This window comes from Typopeltis vanoorti, chromosome 14 (genome assembly GCF_054136105.1).
Source record: "Typopeltis vanoorti isolate ZY-2024b chromosome 14, IOZ_Tvanoo_1.0, whole genome shotgun sequence".
Taxonomy (NCBI): domain Eukaryota; kingdom Metazoa; phylum Arthropoda; class Arachnida; order Uropygi; family Thelyphonidae; genus Typopeltis; species Typopeltis vanoorti.
Window position 1 is genome coordinate 79452986 of NC_143562.1, and position 27453 is coordinate 79480438.

The 27453-nt window shown below is 37.6% G+C and overlaps 1 protein-coding gene across 1 annotated transcript in view; it reads left to right on the forward strand.

Moving 5' to 3' along the window:
- LOC150099699 (solute carrier family 12 member 2-like) overlaps positions 1 to 27453 on the forward strand; it is a 497862-nt gene that overhangs the window by 181702 nt on the left and 288707 nt on the right. The window contains exons 10-11 of the mRNA XM_090403480.1: positions 1925 to 2048; positions 22116 to 22217. Coding sequence (XP_090259606.1) covers positions 1925 to 2048; positions 22116 to 22217 — 226 coding nt within the window. The remainder of the gene's footprint in view (positions 1 to 1924; positions 2049 to 22115; positions 22218 to 27453) is intronic.

Here is a 27453-nt window from a genome sequence, read left to right on the forward strand (position 1 = left end):
AAAGGAAGAATGACTTCGGAAGTATAACTTTAGTGGGTGCTGATGGTATTGGGGTGACAAATTCAGATGTAATAGCAGAGTTACTGAGTGATCACTTTTCAAAAGTCTATCACCCAAGTGAGGATATCTCTGTACCTGTACCAATAACTAATGTGAGAATTGAAGTTAAGAAATCAGAGGTACTTAGTATATTGCAAAATTTAAATGCAAACATTGCTGTAGGTTGAGATGGAATATCAGTTTGGGTGTTGCGTGAATGTGCAAAGGAATTGTCAATGCCTCTTACTTGGTTATTTAACTTAAGTTTGAACTCTAGTATGGTCCCTAGGGAGTGGAAGGAAGGCAAAGTAGTTCCTTTGCATAAAGGTAGCTCTAAAACTGCGGTAGTTAATTACAGACCAATCACCATCTCGTGAGTGGTGGTAAAAGTATTGGAAAAGTTGGTTAAAGACAAAATTCAAGAATGGGTGGATCAGGATATGATACTCTATAGGGCCAACATGGTTTTGTTAAAGGTCGATCCTGCTTTAGCAATTTATTAACTTTTTATAATAGAATGACATCTGAGTTTGACAAAGGAAATGACTACACAGTGGTACTTCTGGATTTTGCTAAGGCTTTTGAGGCTTGTTTTCACTAAGTATTGGTGGATAGGGAGATGAAGTTCAGGGAACACGTTGCTAAGGTGTCCAAGATTGCACATAAGATTACTTGGTTATTGAGGAACACACTAACATCCAGAGATAAAGAGGTTATTATTCCCCTTTATAAAGCATTGATACTTCCACATTTGGATTACTGTTCTCAGGTCTGGTCACCTGGATTCCTTGGAGATGAGGAGGTTATGGAGAGGGTTCAGAGGAGAGTGACTAAGTTGGTGAGTGATTAAAAATGCTCCCTACATTGAGAACTTGTGGATTGCAGAGGTTGGTTGATAGGCAGAGAAGAGGGGGGGTATCTCCATGGAGATACCCATAATAATAATAATAATAATATATTTTTATGTTTATAGGAAATAGTTTAATTTTTTAATATCTATTTGAGCTCTATTCTTTAGAATACACATGTATTGATCCTTGAAGTCATTGCATCGTCATGGATACAAATCTGAAACATTTTAACCAACTAAAGTAAATTTATATATAAATATTGTTATCTTACTCCATGACTGATTTTAACATGTATGTTGGATATAGGTGGGGAATTACATATTTAGCACATTTGATGGGCAGTATAATAAACTGGTGCATCAAAATTTTCAAAATATAAGAAAGCTCTCAACAGATATTTTTTGGAATCCGCAGAAGTATATTTAAAAACCAGCCAAATACAAATAAATATGGTTGTGTGAAGCTTCCTAAAATTTCGGAAACAGTAATTCTTAGACCTCCAATCCAATAGCCAAGATTAGCTACTAGCATCCATAGAGGGAATCCTCCTTTGCTCTAATCTAATCTTCCACTTACTGTTTGCATGTTTTTGATTGTATTATTAAATGCACTATATTGTATCTCAGGTGATAGAGATTTAATACTGGAACTATTAAACCTGTGTTTAATTAGTTTGTTGTTCTGTTCTCATTCCATAAAACCTGGAGATGAGCTTAATCTAATCACCTAAGCCTAAATGATACACCTTTGAGGTTTCATTAGTTCTGTTTCTTATCACAGTGTTTAAATATAGGAAAGATAATTATATAAAGGCTTGTTTTCACTAGCCAAATAGGAAATTGTTGAAAAGTCTCAGGAGTTTAAAGTTCTGTTTGACAAATGAAACATATTATCATAAAAAATTTTATCAAACCCAGGACTACATAAGGCAAGAGTCAAATGATCCTGGGTTTGACACAAAAAAAAACAAAAAAAACAATAATTTATAATTGGATTGACTACTTATTTTTCCTTTCTCCCATTTGCACTTCTAGGCACTTTGCAGAGACAATATCTTCAAATGGTTTACTGTGTTTGCAAAAGGATATGGAGCTAACAATGACCCTAGACGAGCTGCAGTGCTTTGTTTCCTCATTGCTCTACTGTTTACTGCAGTTGGTGAGTGAATGTGAAGATACTGTATATTTTGAGTAGGTTGCATTATCTCAATTTCACATGTGAAATTGCTAGACCAAGGGAAATGATACCAATGCAAAATTATTTATATTTATTTATTTATTTATTTTTATTTAAAATTTAATTAATTTTTATTTGAATGGACACATGGGGAAACAGAATAGAGACTGTGAAAGGGTGCATGGTGGCCACGGAGGGAGAATGATAACCAGGAAGGAGAGAGGATTGTGGACTTTGCAGTACCGTTTGATCTGGCAATTGTGAACTCGTTTTTCTACAAGTGGGAAGAACATTTGATAACATTTAGGAGTGGTAACAACAGTTCACAAATTGACTACATTTTAACGAGAAGAAAACATCTTAAGGTTGTGACAAATTGTAAAGTAATTCCAACAGATCAATTGGCACAGCAACACTGACTGCTGTGCCAGACTTGAAAATAAGATCGAAGATAAGAACCTCTGGAAGCCATGGGATGAAGACAATTAAGTGGTTTCGCTTAAAAGAAGAGAGTCTGAGGAATAGTTTTAGGGAGAGGGTGTTAGAGAGGATTTCGGATGGACTGGAAAGTGTACAAGATTGGTGGAAACATAATTCAAAAGTAATCCTTAGCTGTGCAATCGAGGTGCTTGGTGAGACATCTGGAAAGATTAGAGAGCAGAAGGAGGGTTGGTGGTGGAATAATAATGTACAAGTGGCAGTGACAGCTAAGAGGAAGGCAAAGCAGAAGTGGGATGAGTCAACAGTGGAAGAGGACAGAGAGGTGTACAGAGAGAGAAAGCAAGAAGCCAAGAGAGTTGTGGCACAGGCGAAGGCCATGGCATATCAAGATCTGTATGATCAATTAGAAACAAAGGAAAGACAGAGAAAAATTTACCAACTAGCGAAATGTAGAAATAAAGCAGCAAAGGATATCTTACATGTGAGGCACATCAAAGAAGGCTGAAGGAAGAGTATTATGGAGGGATGTGGACATAAGAAACAGATAGAGAATATACTTTGAGGGACTTATGAATGAAGAAAATGCAAGGACTCACAGAGAAGATGGGCAGCCTTCTGAGGGGGATGGTGCAGAACATCAGTAGAGTGGAAGTGACAGAGGCCATGAAGAGGATGAGGAATGGAAAATCAGTGGGTCCCGACAGAATTCCAGTGGAGGCATGGAAGGCACTGGGGGAAGAGGGAATTTACCTGCTGTGGGACCTTTCATGAAAGATTGCCAACAGGAAAATATACCTGAGAAATGGAGGGAGAGTACTCTTGTCCCCATCTACAAGGGTAAAGGGGATGCACAAGACTGTAAAAATTACAGAGGAATAAAGTTTTCCTCTGTAATAGATCAACAACAGATGCTATCTTTGGGGTACGGCAGATGATGGAAAAGTTTCGAGAGAAACAACAGGAGCTACATCTAGCATTTATTGATCTGGAGAAAGCATATGATGGAGTGCCAAGGCAAGAAGTCTGGAGATGTCTGAGGGAGAAGAAGGTTTCAGAGAAATATGTCAGGTTAGAGCAGGATATGTACAGGAATGTGAAGACAAGTGTTCGGACCTGTCTGGGACAGGCAGAAAGTTTTCAAGTAACAGTTGGCTTGCATCAAGGGTCAGCATTAAGTCCGTTTCTGTTTAACATTGTGATGGAGGTGGTGATGGAGGAGGTGAGAGAAGATGCGCCTTGGACAATGTTGTATGCAGATGACATCTTGCTGTGTGCAGATTCAAGAGAAGAAGCGGGAACTAAACTGGAAAGATGGAGAAAAGTACTAGAAGAGAGAGAGAGGTATGAGACTGAGCAGAAGTAAGACAGAGTATATGTGTTGCACAGTGGGCGGCGGCGGCCAGGAGACAGACCTGGAAGGAAATGTCATCAGGAAGGTGAGGGAGTTTAGATACTTAGGTTCAACAGTGGAAGAAGATAGAGGAGCTGAGAAGGAAGTGGGATGCAGGATACAAGCAGGTTGGAGGAACTGGAGGGAGATGGCTGGAGTGTTATGCGATAAGAGGGTGCCAATCAATCTGAAAAGCAAAATCTATAGGACAGTGGTGAGGCCAGCTACGACGTATGCTATAGAAACTGTTGCCCTGAGGAAAAATAACATCAGCAGGATGGAAGTAGCACAGATGAGAATGCTTAGGTGGACGTGCGGTGTGACCAGAAAGGATCATCTGAGAAATGACTATGTGAGGGTAACAGTGAAAATTACTAACTTAGGAGTGAAGATACAGGAGGCAAGGTTGAGATGGTTTGGTTATGTGATGAGGAGGGAGGACGAATATGTGGGAAGAAGAGTCATGCAGATGGATGTGCAAGGAAGGAGGAAGGAAGCACGGGCAGCCAAAGAAGAGATGGAGGGAACTGGTAGAAGAGGACTTGAGGATGAAGAACTTGGATATGGTGACATCCCAAGACAGGAGGATGCGGAGGAGACTCATCATCAACAGTGACCCTACTTAAGTGGGAGAAGCTGCAGAAGAAGAAGAAGACTGTGTTTGCAAAAGGATGTGGAGCTAACAATGACCCTAGACGAGCTGCAGTTCTTTGTTTCCTCATTGCTCTACTGTTTACTGCAGTTGGTGAGTGAATGTGAAGATACTGTATATTTTGAGTAGGTTGCATTATCTCAATTTCACATGTGAAATTGCTAGACCCAAGGCAATAATACCAATGCAAAAATATTTATATTTATTTATTTATTTTTATTTAAAATTTAATTAATTTTTTATTTAAAATTTAATTAAATTTTATTTGAAACTTCTCACTATTTAAAAAAAAAAAAAGACTTCATTGCCACAGCAGGTATTCTTGAATTGTTTCTTTCTGTATACCCCCCCCCCCCTTCCTTTCTGATTCTGAGCTTCATGCACTATCAGATTCCCTTTCTTGTCTGGTAATTCTTCTTTCAATGTAATTTTCTTGCTTTTATCTTTAATTAAATTTGCAGCCCTTTCAACTATGCTGAGATTAGAATTAATTCTCCTGATCTTTAGTATTATGGATTTGAAACTTGGGTTAGAAATAAAGAATCAAAGAGTAGAGAACACAGATCATGAGGAGAGTTCCGGGAAAATTAGGATAGTGAACAGATGGCATGAATTGCAGAATCATATTAAAATGAAAGATATTAGGAAGGAACTTGACATTTTTGGCATAGAATGAGAAAGCCATGATAATATAAGGTGATTTGGTCACTTAATTCCAAATGCCCAGTGCTCAATGCCTGCTCTGACCTTTCACCAAAAAGTAATCAGAAAAATCCTGGCCAAATTAGATACCAAGAGCAAGGTTCTTGGATTTGATTATCTCATCAGAGGATGTTATTATAAATGAGGTATTGAATCTCTCTCCTGTTAGTGAGAGTGACCATGAGGTATTTACTTTGGTGTTGGCCAGTCATATGAGGACTTTTGTATGAAAAGTTTATATGTGGAACTATAAGTCAGGTGATTATGAGAAGCTCAGGAGATAGCTTGCAGCTTTATCATGGAATGAAGAATTGGAAAGGAGATAAGTGTTGCTTAGGACCTGTTCAGGAACCATCTGGCAGAATCAATTTCTGAATGCATTCCAAAGGTCATGAGGTTGAATAATGTGGATGTGAAATGGACGAATGAAGAGGTGAAGCATGCAGTTTGGAAGAAGAAGGCATTATGGAGATAGCATAAAATGAGTGGTGGTGATAGCCAGTTGAATGAGGAGTACAAAGAGCAAGCAAGAGTAACTTGCATAGTAAGAATATCAACAGTGCAGTGGGTGAAGGTTATTGATCCAATGTAAGTAAGTGGTAAGTTCATATTCCAAATGAGGCCAAACAGCAAAAACATAGCAAAACCAAAGAGAGGGTTGGAGATGAATGGATGAGAATAAGATATCTTCCAGCTGGTTCAAAAATAATTTGCCAAAGGAGAAGATAGAGGACTACCTATGGCAGTGCCTTCAGTCTGTTCAAAGAAAGTTGTGAAGCCTTTTTTACATTGAACTAACCTGAATCAGAATGATTTTCTCTCTCTCTCTCTCTCTCTCTCCCAAATGTTGAAGATATTCTCATTTTAGGTAAACATCAAAAATAGTTTTAATATTAGTTATTTATTAATATTAATTTCTACTACATTTTTAATTGGTAAGCCAATTGTTATATGCCTTTTATTCCTGGTTTCCATGCACTATTGATGTACTGTTAATTTCAGTATAAAATATCCACGATGAGTGTGACTCCGTGGATATTTTGTACTGAAGTTCTGATGTTAATAATAATATTTATACTATCATTAAAGTTTATTACTGTGGTTATCATGCAATTTTGTTGTTTTCATTTAATATCTTTATCTTCAGTTTTTATATTATCTTTATCATTTCTGAATTCCTCTTACAGCTCTTTACTTCATTTCTAAGCTTTTTCAACTACCTATAGAACAATTTCACAACTACCTCTAGAACAAGGAACAGAGTGATAAGAGATATGATGTATGGAGACTCGAGTGGCTAGAGATCTGAGATTCATGCTTGAGGTTGCACAAAAGAAAATGCAGAGAGGAAAGATAGTGTGTGTGTTACTCAGGTATGATAAATACAAGCTGAGCAGAAGAGTAGTAATAATGAATAGCATAACAGCCAGAATGTCAGAAGAGAGGATTGGAAGATGTGGATGCTTGCAGGGCATTTGAGGGCAGAAAGGAACAGTATGCGAGAGACTACTTGCATTTGAATGAGGAAGGATGTAGGAAACTGGAGAGAGAGAGAGAGAGAGAGAGATTGCTGTTTTCTGAACGAGTCACTGTGTCAATGCAGGGAAACTAGAAATCCTAGGGTGGATGGTAGCAAGGGAAGGGGGACGACAACAGGTAATGCTAAATCCATTGGGGTTTGGAGGAGATAATGATAAGTATAGAAACAGTGACATTTTTATGCTTTATACTAATGCAAGGAGTATCCGGAATAATGGAGACAAATTAGTAGCGCTGATAGTGTCAGCGTGGCCAAAGATTATTGGGATCACTGAGACGTGGTTGATGGAAGATGATATAATAACAGGAATAGAAGTAGCAGGATACAGCATTTTTCGGCAGGATAGGAGGGGAAAACATGGTGGTGGAGTACTGCTTATGATAAGTGATGATTTATGTCCTCTAAGAGTGGAGACTTTGGAAGGCAGTGACATTAATGGTTTTGAACGCATATGGCGTGAGGTAGAGGTGGGCAAGACAGGATATTTAGTGGGATGTTGCTACAAGCCAAGGAGCACAGAGAGTGGAGAGCAGGAGATGTTTAGACAGTTGAGCTTGCGCAAGAAGAATGATTATTAAGAGAGATTTTAACTATAGCAGTATAAGTAGGGCAGAAGAAAATGCATGTGGTAGTAAGGGAATGCAATTTCTGGAATTCTTGAGGGACAGATGTCCTAGGCAACATGTAATAAAGGGAACAAGAGGTTCGAGAGTTTTGGATTTGATCACAGCATCAGAAGAAGAGCTGATAATAACAGAGATGACATCTCCCCCCCCCCACACACACACAGACGGAGAGAGTGATCATGTGGTTTTGACTTGGAAAATGAATAGACATGCAGCAATATCAAAGAAAAGGGAACGTATCTGGAATTATAAGGCAAGTGATTATATTAGTTTTATATATCAACTTGGGGCAGTTCCATGAAGGGCAGAATTGGAAGGCTGGGATATCATTAGTGCTTGGAAAATTATGAAGAAATATTTGTTAGCAGCAATAGTAAACTGTATTCCACGAGTGAAGAAGAGGACACAAAGAAGAGGTCACTCTCTCTATGTAAAGTGGATGACAAACAATATGAAACAGAAAATGCTGGTGAAAAAGAGGTTATGGAAGAAATATAATGAGAGGGGGGGTGGAGAGTAGATGTATGAAGAATATACGACTCAGGCCAGGAGAGTGACTAATATGGTAAGGAAGGTGAAACTGGAATATGAGAAGAGATTGGTCTGAAGATCCAAAGAAAATCCTAGGGAATTTTTTAGCTTCCGCAATCATTTCTCCTCCTACTGGAGGAGAAATTATTGCAGAAGAATGGCATCTTCCGTTACTGGAAACACATCTCTGAAGAACAAACTACCTCTCCTGGGTTCCCCATACCTAGGGGTCACACTCCAATAAAATCTCGGGAGTCCGAGCTGGCCAATGAACTGCAGCAAGAGGAAAAAACTAAGAGCCTATTTCTTGAGGTTCTCAAGACCTCAAGAAAAGGCTCTTAGTTTTTTGCATTTGTTTGTTTTGGGGTCGGAGTTTCCCAGATCTTCAGATCTCCAAACATGTAAACATACTGATGTCAGTTGTCATGACCTTCAGTTTTGGCTGCAAAATCTCCACATCTGAGTGACCTTCAGCACCTTTCCTCACTCTTAGGTCGCCAATATAATGCTGTCTAATCCGCTTAATTTGAGGCACAAATGTTTTAACATTTGCTTACTTCTACAATTTTGCATCAGAATTTAACATTAAATCAACATTATGTACAATTTGAACCTTTACAATATTCAATGTTTCCTGATGATGAACTTCTACCGAGGAATCAGATATTGGGCTAGTCTGGCCATTGTGACACATATCTCCACTTTCTTTTACTTGTTTGTTCATTCTAACTTTGCAGTTGTTTATTCATTCTAACTTTGCAGTTGTTCACTCATTCCTTTCCATTATTAGTTTTTCTTTGAGTGTCTGAGCTTGTTGAGTGTTTCCCCTTCTACTCGACTGTCTAATTCCCATCAGGGAAACTTCCTTAGTGCTAAAATTACAGGAGAATTTGTATCTTTCTAAAAAGTCAGTTCCTAATATTACCTGAACGCTTGGGTGAGATATCTCTGGGAGAATCAATAACTCTGGTGAGATGCTCAGGCAAAATTCAGGCAACCTCATACTGACTCTCATCTTTCTTGGAGCATATATCATGAGATTTGAAATTCCTGTTCATTTGATCGGTTTCCTTAGCTTATTTTTACACTTGGTTAGATTATAATAAATTTAGTTTAATCCTTTATCCAAGTGTAAGCAAACAAAGTTTGCTCCTGAAGTATCTTCAGCACTGAGGCAACTCATGGTAAAGGTGGACTAAGCTCTCATCCCGCCTTGTCTTAGTATTCTCCCATAATGCAGAGCACATCTCCATGCGGACATGTATAATGCTATGCATTAAGGGAAGGGCCACTATCCAGACTATAAATTTATTATAGTCTAACCAAGTGGAAAAAAAAACTTCCAACATCTTTCTCTAAATCCTGAGTAATTTAATAATAAGGTGAGACACCTTTTGGCAACGCGTATAGGTAAAGATGTCTTTTCCATTGCTTCCACCTTGGTATCACCACCTCTGGGTCTGGCTCCCACTGACAAGACCTCAATAAAGGTCGAAACTGGTCTGGGTAGTGGCCCTTCCCTTAATGCATAGCATTATCAGACAATCACAAACATCCCGCCTTGGGTATGGATGTTTGTGATTGTCTGTGGAAATACTAGTGGTGGTGGTGAGCGGTAGATGGCGTTGGTGTAGTTATGGTTAGTTGTAGTTGGTGAATTGAGTGGTGGAGACAGAGAGATGTAGAGTAGATGTCCTCCCTCGATGTCTTTGGACTCCCTGGAGGTGTCACGTAATAATAGTAATAATTATATATGTCCGCAAAGAGATGTGCTCTGCATTATGGGAGATACTAAGACAAGGAGGGATGAGAGCTTGGTCCACCTTTATCACGAGTTGCCTCAGTCCTGAAGATACTTCAGGTGCAAACTTTGTTTGCTTACACTTGGATAAAGGATTAAACTAAATTTATTATATTGCTTAGCTTAGTTGCACAGTTCAAAACACGGGAGTTTATTCTTTCAAAAAATGTCCCAGTTATTACAGATACCTGGGAACCAGTATCCAACAGAACATTACAAGGTATCCCCCTTAATTTTGCCCCGAATAATCGTCATGATTTCGTAGGTTGTTCTCTGATCTCCTTCCTTATCTTTCTTGGTCTGTTTACAGGATAGCGACGAGTAAACATAACATTAGTATCATACCGCATATCTCTAGTGGAGGGTCTCCTATTTCTGAAGCAGCTCTGAGCAATATGCCCATATCTGTTTCAAACGTAACACTTGGGGGGTGGCTCTCTTCTGCTCTTCCCCTCATTATTCTCTCGTCCCCAACATGAGGTGTCATTAGAAGTTTATGCCTTGAGTTCTCCCAGATGCTTGAGAACTGCATCAAGCCGTTCAACCATAGGCTGATGTAGCCTTTCCATCTCCTGTTTAATTAGTGTTCGCAACTCCCCCAAGTCAGTGGAATCTACTAACCTTGGGATGGTTAAATTTTCATCCTTTAATTTTAACATTAAATGCATTGTCTCGTCCTCATTTTTCTCCTTTCAGTCTTTATTGGACTTTCCCTTTGAAGTATCTGGATCATTCTTGCACTTAGCGTCACAGTTGGAATCATTTTCCTTCCTTATAGTATTCACTTGACTGGTGCTGGAGGCGGGATGAAGGTCGCCTAGCCTCTCCTCTCTTTCCTTTACTGTGAGGTAGCACTCTTCTAGATTCCTAATCTTCTTTTTGTATGCAGTCTCCTTAAGCTAGTCTCTTACTCCTAACCTGAATTGGTGGAATATAGCCCAGTCAAGATGGCATTTATCTTCCTTGGAGATGCTTACACTATTTGCCAGGTTTAACAACCTATTGTAAAAGTCTGTAACAGTCTCTTTCCTTTCCTGAGCACATTTTTGTAGTTTTTATAGGTTAGGACTTGCGTCTCATATCTTGGAAAACTGGGAAATCAGGGTGTCCTTGATCTTAGTGTATTCCAATGTGTCTCGGAGAATTGGAGACGAATGCAATAAGTTCTTGGCCCTTCTGGTCAGTTTATTCCACAGCAGAATCAAAAGCTGAAAGTCTGACCAGTTTCCTAATTTCCTTAACTGTTCAACGAAAAATGAAAAAGGATAAAACATCATCATTGTCGTCCCCAGAGAATTTTGGGATGATAAGGTGAGGGTTAACAGTTCTGAAGAACTCACTGTCACCCATCGTGGCAATACTAGTAGGGTCAGAGTTTAAACTATCCACATTCATGTTTCACAAAATAAATGTGATAATTGCTAAATATCTTACACTTCTAATGCCTTGAGCTTTATCCAAAACTGTCTCAATCCACAATTGTAAAATTTAATTAGTGTGGATTAAATCCTGTTGACTGTGCCATTTGTAATTATTATTATTATTATTATTATTAAGAGAGACCTCCAGGGAGTCAGAGACTCATCGAGGGAGGCCACATACTACACACACACCAGCTATCATACTTATTCTTGAATTCATTCACACTGCTTGCACTCACAACATCCAATGACAATCCATTCCAATCACGCACCACCCTCTGAGAGAAAAATCTAGCCCTCACACAATTCTTGGCACGCTTCATTCTCAGCTTCATGGACTACAGCATTGCCATTCATCACCCAAGCTTCCAACCGGTTTCAACCTTTATTGAGGTCTTGTCAGTGGGAGCCAGACCCAGAAGTGGTGATACTAAGGCAGAAGCAATGGAGAAGTCATATTTACCTATACAAGTTGCCAAAAGGTGTACCACCTTATAATTAAATTACTCTTCCAAGAGAAAGATGTTGAAAGTTTTTTTTTCCACTTGGTTAGACTATAATAAATTTAATTTAATCCTTTATCGAAGTGTATGCAAACAAAGTTTGCTCCAGAAGTATCTTTAGGACTGAGGTAACTCGTGGTAAAGGTGGACCAAGCTCGCATCACTCCTTGTCTCAGTATCTCTCATAATGCAAAGCACATCTCCTTGCGGACATGCATAATGCTATGCATTAAGGGAAAGGCCACTACCTAGACCGGTTTCGACCTTTATTGAGGTCTCATCAGCGGGAGCCAAACCCAGAAGTGGTGATACTAAGGCAGAAGCATATTTTCCTATACGAGTTGCCAAAAGGTGTATCACCTTATAATTAAATTACTCTGGATTTAGAGAAAGATGTTGGAAGTTGCTTCTGCCTTAGTATCACCACTTCTGGCTTTTTTGATGCTATCACCTTAGTATCACCACTTCTGATGAGACCTCAATAAAGGTTGAAACTGGTCTGGGGTGGCCCTTCCCTTAATGCATAACATAATGCATGTCCACAAGGAGATGTGCTTTGCATTATGAGACATACTGAAACAAGGAGCTTGGCCCACCTTTACCACGAGTTGCCTCAGTCCTGAAGATACTTCAGATTGCTTACACTTGGATAAAGGATTAAACTAAATTTATTATAACACTCCACTATGTAATTTGTCTTGTTAGATTCCACCTCACACCAAATGGCTTCAAACTCACTGCCACATGAAATATTGTTAGTAGTATTACTACATTCAGAGGTCTCAACTCTAACTGCATTTAAGTCATCCAATATCATTAGCAGCATGCCCCCCCCTCCTCTCCTATCCACTCTGTCCTTCCTAAAAATACTGTACCCATGACACTCGATACCAGTTAAGGTCTAATTCTGATAGCCAGGTCTTACTTAATCCTGCAATCTGAGGTCGCAATGTATTAACTAAGGCAATAAACTCTACCCCTTTGTTTCTGATACTCCTAGCATTCATGTACAGACATAATGATCTACCTGCATGTTCTTTTGTATACTCTTGTTTGCAGTCTACCTGACACAGTTGGACAACTTGCAGATCTCTATTCTTCTCTAATGCCTTACACATGTAGACATCTTTGCACACACATATGATGAGTCCAAACCGGATGAACACAAACCCAAAATTGTTCTTGCCTCAACATTTCCATGACAATGCCCATTCCCATCATTAACATAGTTATATACCATTGTCGCTCTTACACTCACATTTACACCATTCCTCCCTTTATAATTTAGTTTCCCTGACTCTCTGCGTTAGGTCTCATACCAGTTATTAGTTTTTCCAGACTCCTGTACCAAACACATTCAGGTGTAGGCCATCCCTCTTATACAAATCCAGTCCAATCTCAAACTCAGTTCACACATCCAAAAATTCCTATCCATTCCTTCTATACAGCCTATGCATCGAATCGTTTGCCATCATAGCCCTTCTTTTTAATTCATTTTTATCATAGCGAGGTAAAATACTAACAATTTTCACTTTCTCACTCTTCACTCTCGCCTCTTCCAGCAACCCTTTCATGTTCTCTCTCATACTGAACTTATCGCCAGCTAAATCATTCGTACCTACTACAACTACAATTTCGTTTACTTTTCTTTTCTGTAATAATTTGTAATTATTTAATATTAGTTATATTTTGTTGTTACTGTTGTCTTTGTCCATTGACTGCTCCTTTGTATTATTTCCTTCTTATCTTTAACTATGTTTACTTCAAAATTTTTCCTTCTATTATATCTATACTATAGTTTGCACTCCTTACAGTTACTATCTGTTTAATACACTTTATCCTATTCTAATCTGATTAAGTATAAAGGATTACAGGTCCCCCCTCTGTAATCCTTTATACTTCCTACAAGTGTTCACACTGTTAGAGAAGAGGCCTCTGAAATAGGCAATTCATGGTTACAGATTACTATCACCCACACTATGTAATTCAGGAAAAATTTATATTATTTATCGACTGCGCCATCCGGAATTAATTGTATAGCACGAGAAGATTAGTTATAACACTTATAAGATAGATCACTTTCTAAAATAAACCTTAATTATTCAGTCATGGCAATTTCTCTAATTTAGATACACAGGTGCGATTTGTTTTTGTGAGACAGTGCATTGGTCAAAGATTAGGCGATAATTTTAAACAAACAAAACATGTTTATTTAACCTTAAACAACTTTACAATCTGATCTGATCCTGTGGCTTCCTCTCTTTGAGAAGGTTGCAGCTGATTACCAGGGAGATAGTGACGCAAGGTGGTTTCCTGTTGCATTCCTTGCCGCATTTTTATGACTGTAGCCTGTGTGTTCACGGGTCCGGTTTGCCCGCTTGTGGGATGAAAACCCTGCTTTCCACGCCCAAGACTGGCTAACTTGGCTATGACTGAGGAAGATCCTTAAGCTCCTCATGTCGTCGATGGGAATTGAAAGGACACTCTTTCCCCAGGCATATGGTTGCGAAGTCACTTGGCTAACCGTGCGGACAACTTTACAATATAATACATAATTGAACATTTTGTCTAATGCCTACCTTGAGCTCAAATCATAATCTTCACAATTAGACCTGCTATTCATAATACTTAAATAACTTTTTTACAAATCTAGGCAATTATTGGCTGTTACAAATGACTTCGTTGGCTAAACATTCTTCCTTAATATATACTATCTAACACTCAGTCTCAATTAACTCTTATAGCGACTTTACAACTAAATTAACAGATCTACGTTCAGTGGACATACATACAATTCTTATGCACTATCTCTAACATTAGTACAATAGAATCTACTCACAAATTAGCAGTATCATATACAGTCCTACCAGCTTTGAAGATTTTTAGTGGTTCTGTTGACTGCTTCCTTCCGTCCTATATACTGGCCTTCACTGAACGGTTTTTGGCGGCATCCTTCCATAGTTCTTTCCCAGGAATTGTAGCATTGCTCTCTGTTGGTACTTGATCTACTTTAGGCACCATGTATCTGGCCACACATGGCATGTTCTGTTACTGGAAACACATATCTGAAGAACAAACTGCCTCTTCTGGGTTTCCCATACCTGGAGGTTATGCCCCAACAAAATCTCAGGAGTCCAAGCTGGCCAACAAACCTACAGCAAGAGGAAAAAACTAAGAAGCTCTTTTTTTGAGATTCACAAGACCTCTTTTATATGATCTGAAGCTATTTGTTTTAGGGTCGGAGATCCCTGGATTTTCTATAAACATACTGACATTAGTTGTCTTGACCTTCAGTTTTGGCTGCAAAATCTCCACATCTGAGTGACCTTCAGCACCTTTGTTCAATCACAGGTCGCCAACATAATGCTTTCTAATCCTCTTAACTTGAGGCACAAATATTTTAACATTCAGTTACTTTTACAGTTTTGCATTAGATTTAACATTAAATCAATGTTATGTACAATTTGAACCTTTACAATATTTTATAACTCATGTATTTTATAACTTAAATTGTAAAGTAATTCCAACAGATCAATTGGCACAGCAACACTGACTGCTGTGCCAGACTTTAAAATAAGATCGAAGATAAGAACCTCTGGAAGCCATGGGATGAAGACAATTAAGTGGTTTCGCTTAAAAGAAGAGAGTGTGAGGAATTGTTTTAGGGAGAGGGTGTTAGAGAGGATTTCGGATGGACTGGAAAGTGTACCAGATTGGTGGAAACATAATTCAAAAGTAATCCTTAGCTGTGCAATCGAGGTGCTTGGTGAGACATCTGGAAAGATTAGAGAGCAGAAGGAGGGTTGGTGGTGGAATAATAATATATAAGTGGCAGTGACAGCTAAGAGGAAGGCAAAGCAGAAGTGGGATGAGTCAACAGTGGAAGAGGACAGAGAGGTGTACAGAGAGAGAAAGCAAGAAGCCAAGAGAGTTGTGGCACAGGCGAAGGCCATGGCATATCAAGATCTGTATGATCAATTAGAAGCAAAGGAAGGACAGAGAAAAATTTACCAACTAGCAAAATGTAGAAATAAAGCAGAAAAGGACATCTTACATGTGAGGCTTCAAAGATGCTGAAGAAAGAGTATTATGGAGGGATGTGGACATAAGAAACAGATGGAGAATATACTTTGAGGGACTTTTGAATGAGGAAAATGCAAGGATTCACAGAGAAGATGGGCAGCCTTCTGAGGGGGATGGTGCAGAACATCAGTAGAGTGGAAGTGACGGAGACCATGAAGAGGATGAGGAATGGAAAATCAGCGAGTCCTGACAGGATTCCAGTGGAGGCATGGAAGGCACTGGGGGAAGAGGGAATTTACCTGCTGTGGGACCTGTTCATGAAAGTTTGCCAACAGGAAAATATACCTGAGGAATGGAGGGAGAGTACTCTTGTTCCCATCTACAAGGGTAAAGGGAATGCACAAGACTGTAAAAATTACAGAGGAATAAAGTTGATGTACCACACAATGAAAATCCTAGAAAGGGTTCTTGATGGAAGATTGAGGAAGGAGGTGGAGATTGCAAAGGAACAATTTGGCTTCATGCCTGGTAGATCAACAACAGATGCTATCTTTGGGTTACGGTAGATGATGGAAAAGTTTTGAGAGAAACAACGGGAGCTACATCTGGCATTTATTGATCTGGAGAAAGCATACGATAGAGTGACAAGGCAAGAAGTCTGGAGGTGTCTGAGGGAGAAGAAGGTTCCAGAGAAATATGTCAGGTTGGTGCAGGAGATGTACAGAAATGTGAAGACAAGTGTTCGGACCTGTCTGGGACAGACAGAAAGTTTTCAAGTAACAGTTGGCTTGCATCAAGGTCAGCATTAAGTCTATTTCTGTTTAACATTGTGATGGAGGTGGTGATGGAGGAGGTGAGAGAAGATGTGCCTTGGACAATGTTGTATGCAGATGACATCTTGCTGTGTGCACATTCAAGAGAAGAAGTGGGAACTAAACTGGAAAGATGGAGAAAAGTACTGGAAGAGAGGTATGAGACTGAGCAGAAGTAAGACAGAGTATATGTGTTGCACAGTGGGCGGCAGCCAGGAGACCGACCTGGAAGGAAATGTCATCAGGAAGGTGAGGGACTTTAGATACTTAGGTTCAACAGTGTAAGAAGATGGAGGAGCTGAGAAGGAAGTGGGATGCAGGATACAAGCGGGTTGGAGGAACTGGAGGGAGATGGCTGGAGTGTTATGCGATAAGAGGGTGCCAATCAATCTGAAAAGCAAAATCTATAGGACAGTAGTGAGGCCAGCTATGACGTATGCTATAGAAACTGTTACCCTGAGGAAAAATAACATCAGCAGGATGGAAGTAGCACAGATGAGAATGCTTAGGTGGATGTACGGTGTGACCAGAAAGGATCGTCTGAGAAATGACTATGTGAGGGGAACAGTGAAAGTTACTAACTTAGGAGTGAAGATACAGGAGGCAAGGTTGAGATGGTTTGGTTATGTGATGAGGAGGGAGGACGAATATGTGGGAAGAAGGGTCATGCAGATGGATGTGCAAGGAAGGAGGAAGCATGGGCAACCAAAGAAGAGATGGAGGGAGCTGGTAGAAGAGGACTTGAGGATGAAAAACTTGGATGTGGTGACAGCCCAAGACAGGAGGATGTGGAGGAGACTCATCATCAACAGTGACCCCACTTCAGTGGGAGATGCTACAGAAGAAGAAGAAGATGTACAATTCTATGTCATTCTTTTATTCAGCTACCTTTGCAAGTCAACAATCACTATTTAACCTTTAAAATATAATAATGTACAATTTTGTTTTTTCCATATGATTTATGACCTCTGTAAAATCAATGTCAGAGAATTTTAACAAAATTTCACAGCATCAGATTTTACAATGGTGTGTTTGGCCTTATGGTCCAGACACAGATAAATTTTTGGCTCATCTTAACAGCCAACATCCTGAAATAAACTTCACCCTTTTTTTTTAGTGTATCTAAAAAAAAAGTGTCCCTTTTTTTTTTTTCTAGATTCACTAGTGACACAACTTCCTAATCACTCAATATTCTTTTCTCTCTACAGAAAACCCACTCATACTGGAAGGTATTTACATAAACGATCACACCCCCACCCTTCCTAACAGTATGACATCCTCAAAACACTTACTCACTGCTCCAAGGATATTTGTTCAAATGACACAGCCCTTGAAACTGAGTTCAAGGACCTCCACAACACTTTTTAGCCAATGACTAAAGACTATATAAAATAGATAAAATAATACATGCATCCCTCCTACACACAAGATCACAGCAAAACCATTCCCATCTCATATTTTAAGGATACATCAGAAAAAAATAGACAAAGTTTCTGCAAATATGATCTTCATACTATTTTTGTACCTTTAATTTAGCTACTTTCATATGTTCTCCTAAAGATCAACTACATCATCTTGAACATCCTGGAGTGTATAAAGTTTCTTGTGCCTGCAGTTTAGCCTGCTTTGGGCTAAATATGATCAGTTAACATCTACCTTGAAGAACACAAAAATTATATCTGAGATCATCTATATGGCAAGTGGGACTGGCAGACCACATTCTAGATACTCCTTCACATAGGATCAGGTGGAAAAAACATCTATATTACATGGAAGTCATTACAGGTCTGAGAGGCTATTCTTCGAATCAGCATCAGCTATGAAGCACTCTCCCAACTGCAACAAGTATGGCTGCATTAATTTACCAAAGATCTGGGAGACTATCTTTTAAGACCTAATAGCCAGACTTCTCTAAATTAACTTTGTACTTGTAGTTATCCGACCCATAGAGGGCACCATATAAGGACATTAGGTGTCAGTTTCAATTTAAATTGTTTCTACAATTACTTAGTTTAGTGCTGCGTGCTTGTCACAGTTATCATTGTGCTCTGATGAAGCTGGGTAGAAAACCAGAAAAATATTAGTGAGTTTAATAAATGTATTTTTTTCCTATTGGTATTGTTTATACCACTAAGAATTATGATGACTTTATCCTTATTATTAGCTTGCCCTTTTCTCTAAATTTTTCCAAAATATATCTATATGTCTAAGTTACTTTCCTACTCTGCTGTTCAAATCCTTAACATGCTTTTTGTCATCACTGTTTCCCTAGTTTAACATCTTATATTATATAGCAGAATCCTACTTGTTTTAGTTTTTTTGTATCATAACACCAATTATGTTAGCATGATACTTCTCCATTTCTTCTCCCATTTCAACTTCTTTTTGCCTAATTCTTACTTCAATGGTGCCATTATCTTCAGTTCTGCTGATGTTGAGTTTGATTTTGATCTAGTCACTGACTTTTCACTGGTTTTTCAAGCTTCTGAATGAAAATAGCAGGAATCTGTTTCCTGCTATTTTCATTCCTAGACAGCACAATGTCCCATACAGCACAACATTTTATTATGCTGTGCCATCATTTTGTTTTTAGTTTAAGCTAATACTGAATACAATTTAAGCTTTTGAATCCAGTTTAAGTTAATACTGAATACAATAAACTACAGACCAAGAAGATGACAACATTGCTAAAAAAGAAAAGTACAGTATGAGAGGAGATTGGCCATTCCAATCAAAGATAATTCAAGAGCATTCTTCTGCTGTTGCAAGCAAAATGAAGAATAATTATGGAAGGGTGACACTGATGGATAGTGATGGTAACAAAGTGACCATAGCAAAGGATGTAGTGGAGTTATTTAATAAGCACTTTATCAGCATATATCACGCTGGTGTAAATGTTGTGGTGTGCAACATGCAAAAGGGAGGCAAATATTAGAGGAAGCAGAGATGAAAGAATCAGAGGTATATCGAGTATTGTTTGGATTACACGCTAATAAAGCTCTGGGAATGGATGAAATATTGCCACATATTTTAAGGGATGTGCAAAAAATTTAGCCATGATTAGCTAGCTAATTGTATCTAACTACAATTAGCTACAAGAAGTGGGTGAGATTTGGGATCTTGTGGTGATGGTTGAGCATTACAATCATTCTGCCATTGATGCCATCTTTTCACTTCTCTAATTTTTCTAAGAACTCTCATATCTTAGTTTCTAGTTCTTGACCTGGTTATTTAATGAAAGTCTTTTAGTGGTAAAAGTTTCAAGAGGTGAAAAAAAGGCAAAATAGTACTGCTCTGCAAGCATTACTAGCAGAGGTATATCAAGTGTTTCTAGGACAAAAGTTTCTGGCCTGTATATCTGCAGTTATAGTCAAAGTATATTGGAGAAACTAGTTGGCAATAGAATATATGATTTTTATCGACAGGATTCTCTGTAATGGTGTGTTGGGTTTGTGAGGAGTAGTTTTTGTTTTACAGTCTGCTTACAACATTTATGATCAGGTGTGGAATGTTTTGGATAAGGTAAGTTCATATATAGTAATATTCTTGGACTTTGCAAAGGCATTTGATAGATTATCACATGACAAGTTGGTCTATAAGTGATAGAAGAAATAATTGAATAACAGTTGGATTAGATTGATTGATGATTGGCTTTCTGAACAATACCAGTAAGTTGTGTATGATAGAGCATTGTTGTCTATGCATCTCTCTTGTCCAATTCATTTGTTACTTTGTTATAATAAGTAAGTAGATTGCTAAAGCAATCTTTCTTTTGCAAACCCATGCTGTCCATCAAACAGAATGTTGCTGTTGTCAACCAGGTTCTGAATCTTGATCCTCACTCACCTCCATAACACTTTTACCAAATAAACAGATTGACCTATAATCCATATTCACCATCAGTGGTTACTCCTCCTTTCTCACTGCTCTTAAGTTCTACATGATGTTACACATTCACAAGGATAAAATGCCTTCATGAATTGTTCATTTAACATCTCAATCGTATCCTACTCAGCAGTTATCATTCTATCATTTTCGTTAACCAGTATCATCCTGCATTAATTCTTTCTTCTACTCGTCACATGTTGAAAGAGCTTCCTGTTTTTTTTGTTTTTTTTTGGCCTCATTAGCTAAATGCTGCATTTTCACTAATCCTATCAAGCAGGTTACCTCTCACCTGCTCTTTATGCTCTTCATCCAACTGATTATTACTACCCATCCTGTGCTGTCTCCATAATGCTTTCTTCTTCTTCCAAATTGCATGCTACACCTTTCATTCATCCATTTAACACCTACCTTGTTTAACTTCCTGTCCTTTGGAATGTATTCAGACATTCTCTGTCAGATAGCTCCTAAGGAGGTTTCAAGCAGCAATAGTAGCATCTTACTCATGTAATCTTTGATCTTGTGTACTGCTGTAACTTTTTCTATAGTGAAGTATGACCTTTGCTGTTCTTGTACCAATAAACCATAAACCAACCAACCACCCATTTCCTCATTCTATAATATAGCTGCAAGCTGTTTCCCGAGTTTGTCATAATCGCCAGTCATATAGTTCTGTATATATCTCTTTCTCACAGAAATCCTCATATGTCTGGCCACCACCTGAACGTTCACCAACTGGAGGAAGATTTGATTATCTGATGAGATAATCAAATTCAAGATTCTTGATTCTTGCATGCCCTCTGTTATAAACTTCCTAAAATTTTATTATTATTTTATTATTATTATTTTCTTCAACCCAGAAAAGGTTTATTTCTAAACCTATAGTACATTCTTACCATGGGTGAGCTAAGGATTTTTTTTCTATTGTTTATTTTTTTTATGTATATATATTTTTTCATTTTTATTTTTATTTTATTTTACCTAGTCCAGAAACTCTGTCCTTGAGATCAAACATGGAACTTTTTAAAGCCATTTCAGACCTCCAATAAGTAGGGCAGCAGTCTCACACCATGTGGTGAAATCCATCTCCCACCTTAAAGACAATCATCACAAACATGTCATGGCAGGTTCCAAACCTGTAGCCTATTAGTTGGAGAGCACATAGCTAACCACTTGGTCAACCAGGCCAGCAAGGTAGTTTTTTTTCTCAAAAACTCAAAAAAAGTTTTACATCCAGATGCTATCTCTTCATTCCAATCTATATTATCATAATTAAAATCACCCATAATGATCACCCTTTTCTTATTTGTCAAACTGATTTGCTATACATTTCTTTCTCACTGCTCCACATTACCACATCCATAGCAATATCCAACTAAATATTTCATCCAGCTCACTTCTACCTTATGTAATACCATCTCAAAAACCATGGTGATATCTGCTCCTTGCATCACTACCTTGGATGGCATAACTCCTCTGCTGCCATCAACAACATTTTTCCTCCCTTTCTGCTCTGTATGTCTGTCTGTCTTCATGAGAAACAACATATCTATCCATCTCAATTCCTGTCAGGATGTCACCCTCATCCAATAATGTATCACTTACTCCAAGTTTTTGGGTGAACGAATTCTATCAATGCAAAAATTTATATAAATTAAACAGTTAAGTATATTAGTTGCAGTTTTATGAGTGTTGCTAAATCTGTTGTTATATATTTTTTAGGAGAATTAAACGCTGTTGCACCAATTATATCTAATTTTTTTATGGCTACTTATGGTTTGGTGAATTTTTCATGCTTTCATGCATCATTAGTAGAATCACCTGGTGAGTATTAGAATATGATTTGGTTCAGAATATTAATTAATTTTTTGTATAGCATAGATTTAGAAATGAGTTTTAATATAGTAACCCACTGCATTTTGATATTATTATAAGAAAACTTCCATGGAGTCAACAGATTTATTGCAAGAAGTCTCACTAACCAGTAACATATCTATTGTATTAATTTTTAAACTCATTAACATTCCTACCTTCACAACACACTCTGGTAACCCATTCCAGTCACCCACTACTTTCCATGTAAATATTCCTCACTGTCTTCTTTTATCAGGAGTAGCTTCATCTTCTTATTCCCTTTCTTAAGCAGGGGCAAATGCTGGTCTTGAAATTCACGCTTGCTCTTGTTATCATTCAGGGAGTGAGAGGTGTGATTGAAATCTGATTATCAGAATAATGAATTACGGGTAACCCTCGTATAATGCAGATGTTAGGCTCCATAGAAATGGCGCATTATATAAATCGTGTTATGTGAGACTCAGATCACATACAAAAAGTAGAGTTATGTTCCGAAATCGTTTTTTTTTTTTAAATTATATAAACAATAATGACATATCCAACAAAAATATATTTTTATTTAATTCAGGTAATTCATGTAAGTTAAGAAAACATAAACTATGAAGCAAATACATAGTATAAAATTATAAAAATTACAAATTGTAATTAAGCTTCATTGCACGTAATGCACAAATGTTTTATGCAAAATAAAAATAAGTGCATATTTTAATCTTTCATAGCACGAGGATTTGAGGATCGGTTAATAAACATTAGTTTTGTCATGTAATCACCTGATGCATTACTACAAAACAGTAGAGTAATTCTGTCTTTGGAAACTTTGAATCCAGGATCTGATCTTTCATTTTTCGAAATATAGGTGCTTTTTGGCATTTTTTTCCAATATAACCTGGATTCATCAGCATTGAACCTGGTCTGCATTATAAATGTTTATAAACTTTGAGAGTTTTTTGTTTAATACGATTTCCAACCAAAGGAATTTTCTTTTGAGTGCATCTTCTTTCCAAATCATTAGAGATTTCTTCATTTTTCTCTTAGAAAATTGCGTACACAAGCAATGAGCTTTGCACTTACCATTGACCCAGCAATAAACACTTTCTCGGATTTTATGTTCGTTGTGTTTGATTGTTTGAATTGTTGATTCATTTAAATTCAAAGTCCTTACAACAACTGGTTTTTCTCCATTTTTAAACCGATCCATGATTTTTTTCCTTTGAGAGAAATTTTCTTCAAGACGAATTTTCTTTTCAATATTCATTTTTTCCCTTTCAATGCAATTTGTGGCCATTACTATAAAAATAATTTTTTTACATAAAAAAGCATTACATATTAATTATGTATGTAACTCACCAGAAAATAAAGTGCTCAGCTTGAGATAACACACTTATGATTTTTAATGCACTTTCCTGGCAGAAAATGAAGACAATTTTCAACAATAAACACCTTATACGGTATACAATTGATGTACATGCGTGCTAAAGGTTGTTTCCCCTAATATAAATTAGCTACTTATAAACCTATGTGATACGGGCAGACATAAATTTAACGAAGATAAAATTTGATTTTTAATTCACGTGGTGAAAAATATATGAAAAGATAAAGGGTTACTACAATTTCTAGACTGTATTTTTGTCAAGACCGCATTGTATAAGTACTGCATTGAACAAGGATTACTACAGTTTGTAGACCACGTTATATTGAAACCGTGTTATACAAGGGTTACCTGTACTGACCATTTAAAACTATATAATTAGAAATTTATTAACATTTAATCATACAAATACAACATTTATTTTACAAATGATATTCTATATTTTTCAATTTAGCTACTTGAATACAAATTCTACCCTACAGTTCTTCTTTATGAACTGGTCAATAACATCGTCATAAAAAGTTGGTTGTAACTTAATTTTCCCAAGCAACACGCACACTTGTAAAGGCTGCTGAAGCTCACTGGCTAGAGCTATGTTGAACTGCTATGGCCTGTGGTTTAAGCAACAGAGTGAGATGACGTGAAATGGCTATGTGCACGCATGAAATCACAGTGCTTCTGCGAGACCTGTAAGCTCCTTCAACCGAGCAAGCCAAGATAGCTTTGACTAGACGAGCAAGCATCGGCTTCGATACACAATGTAAAGCCCAATTATTGCCATGCAAGCTTAAGACGTCTTCTGTCTACAAAAATAAAAGCCTAAATGGAATGCTTATAAATGCATGCATTTATTAACAAATAAATAGTACTTCTTTCTCAATTAATGAGCTTTCCCAGCAAGCATAGCAAACATGGAGAATTCGCCACTGTTCTTAAGAGCTCTTCACCTTATGTCTAATCCACTCCCATACTAATCCTTAAATCTTGTCACTTATTTAAGGATCTCTATAATAGCATCCCCTTTTCTTATTGTCCCAGAACTCTGTAATTCATATTTCCTCAACCTTTCTCCATAACCAACATTGCAGTCTTAATTTTTTCATAGTCACTCATCTCTGGATCCCTTGCTGATTTTCTTCATTGCAGCGGAAAATACAAGGGTGGTCTGAAAAGTTCTCGGCCTAACAATGAAAAAACGAATTTATAATTTCAAAATTATTTTTATTTTTCAACATAATCACTCTTAAGACTAATACGTTTATTCCACCAATGCAGGCGCCATTATCTCGTCCCTGTAGTGGTTCTCAGTAAGACCTTCAAAATACCTCTCTACAGCTGCAATCACCTCTTTATTCGAAGAAAAATGCTGACCAGCAAGGAAGAGTTTTATTTTTGGGAAGAGATAGAAGTCAGAGGGAACCAAATCTGGGGAATAGGGTGAATATTCCAACAATTCATAGTGCAGATTATCCCTTAATTTTCCCATTGCCAAAACAGCTTTGTGGGCAGGTGCATTGTCCTGATGAAATATGATTTTTTTCTTCTGCAAACAAGGTCTTTTCTCACGAATTTTTTTATCTAGTATGGTTAAAAGATTGGAATAATATTCTCCATATAAACAAAACATCGATGCCATGACCTTTCCTGCTGATGGAACTGACTTTGTCTTCTTTGGTGTTGAACAACTGGCTTCTGTCCACTGTTTTGACTGCTGTTTGGATTCTGGTGTGTAATGGTAAATCCAAGTCTCATCCATAGTAATAAATTGACACAAAAAATCAGTTTTATAATTGTTAAAATGTTCCAAGCACTGTTCAGAGATTTTCATGCGAGTGCATTTTTGATCCGCTGTGAGCAAGCAGAATTTGCCCATCTTGTGCAAAGCTTTTTTCATTTGCAATTCTTCATGCAAAATATATCCTACACATTCTTTGGAAATGCCTATAGTCTCAGCAATTTCATGCTCTTTGACTCGCCAGTCATCCAATACCATATCGTGCACTTGATCAATGATTTCTGGTGGTGTTACACTTTTTGGGCCGCCTTCACATGGATCATCTTCAAGGCTGATATGGCCATGTTTAAACTCAGCAGTCTATTTTTTAATTGTCGAGAACAAAGGAGAAGAGTTCCCATAAACGTTTATGAACTTTGAATGAATTTCTTTTGGCTTTAAACTTTCTTTTACAAAGAATTTTATATCTGCACAATACTCAGTTTTATCCATTTCAAGGGATACAGACAATACTTTTGCTTAAGACAGCTGTATAAAACAAACTGCTTGATAGAATGACTTGCAGTTACCCATGGATGCTTATGACAGATGTACCAACTTAGAAAAAAAAATCTTGCCGATAGTATTGCCATCTATGCTCAAGACTGAGAACTTTTCAGCCCACCCTCGTAAGTGTTCAAATTTGCACACAAGTAGTCCATGTGTGGTATGATCCAGGCTTTGTAAAGTAATATAGCCATATCCTTATGCACTGTGTAGTCTTCACAGCTCTTGCAATGTGACCTGTTAACTCTGGGTGTCCTCCACCTTCTGGAGCATAGCTCCACCAGTACACTATGTAGCCTTAGACTTCTGTCCACTTGCAAGTGCAAAATCTTATTATTATTGTTATTCAGGATCTCCAAGGAGTCATTGTGAATGATCCATCTTAGACAACATAGTTTCATACCATTGCTTAAACTCATTCACCTGCACTCTCACCATCCTCTTGAGAGCAATGTACTTTATGGTCCTGTCACTATTTATGCAAAAGCTAATTTTCATCCTTTAACTCACCACTTCATTTTAAACTTCCAGCTATGGCCACTTGTTCTTTTTCCTTCCTTTTGTTCAACCATATGAAGAAACTTCCGACTAGTAAAGATGATGATCTGATTCTCTGATGCTGAGACCAACTCTTGATCTCTGTGTTCCCTCCACCACCTGCTGCTTAAGATATTTGTCAAAAATTCTAGAAATTCAGTTCTCTTATTACTGTATACTGTTTCCCCATACTGAGTTTATATTGCCATAATTAAAATCAAGCATAATGATCACTTGATGAACACTTGCCAAACCAATTTGCCTATAGATTTCCTAATCATTACTTGTTATCTTCCCTGGCCTATAGCATCATCATCATTCTGAATATCCTCTCCTGTCCACATCTATCTCACATACATTCTCTCGGTTCCATCACTTTCCTAGTTTTCTTTTTGTAGAAAGTTTTTTCACTTGGTTACAAAGTAAATTTTGCTTGACAAGAAATTATATTCTTGTTTAATCCTTTAACCTAGTGTAATCAAACATAGTTGCATGTGAAATATCTTCACAACTAGTCTACTTGTATATAAATGTTGACTTTGCTGCATCATTTGCCTTAGTATCTGATAATGCATTGCATACTTTCTTTGACATGTATATTGTTATGCATTATGGGAAGGGTTACTGCCCAGATCGGTTTCACCCTGTATTCTGTGGAAACCTGACACAAGAAGATACCAAGTTAAATTAATGCAAAGTCATATATTTTTCATATAAGCAAAAAAGATGTATCACCTTATTAAGGTACTAAGAGCCTCTGTAGCTCAGTCAGTTCCAGTGATGCTCTTTAGTTGAAAGACCTGGATTTGAATCCCATCTAGGATGTGAAAGAACCTTAATCAGGATTTTTCATTTGAAGGAGTTAGTCATTCTCATATGGAAGTGGCAGATTTTGTCTCTCAGAAACTCAATTTTTTCATTCTGCAACCAGGCAAACCAGCCAGAAGAACACATGTAATTGACAGACAAAATACATCACAATCAGTAGATTTATATTGGTTTCACAAGATGATGCCATA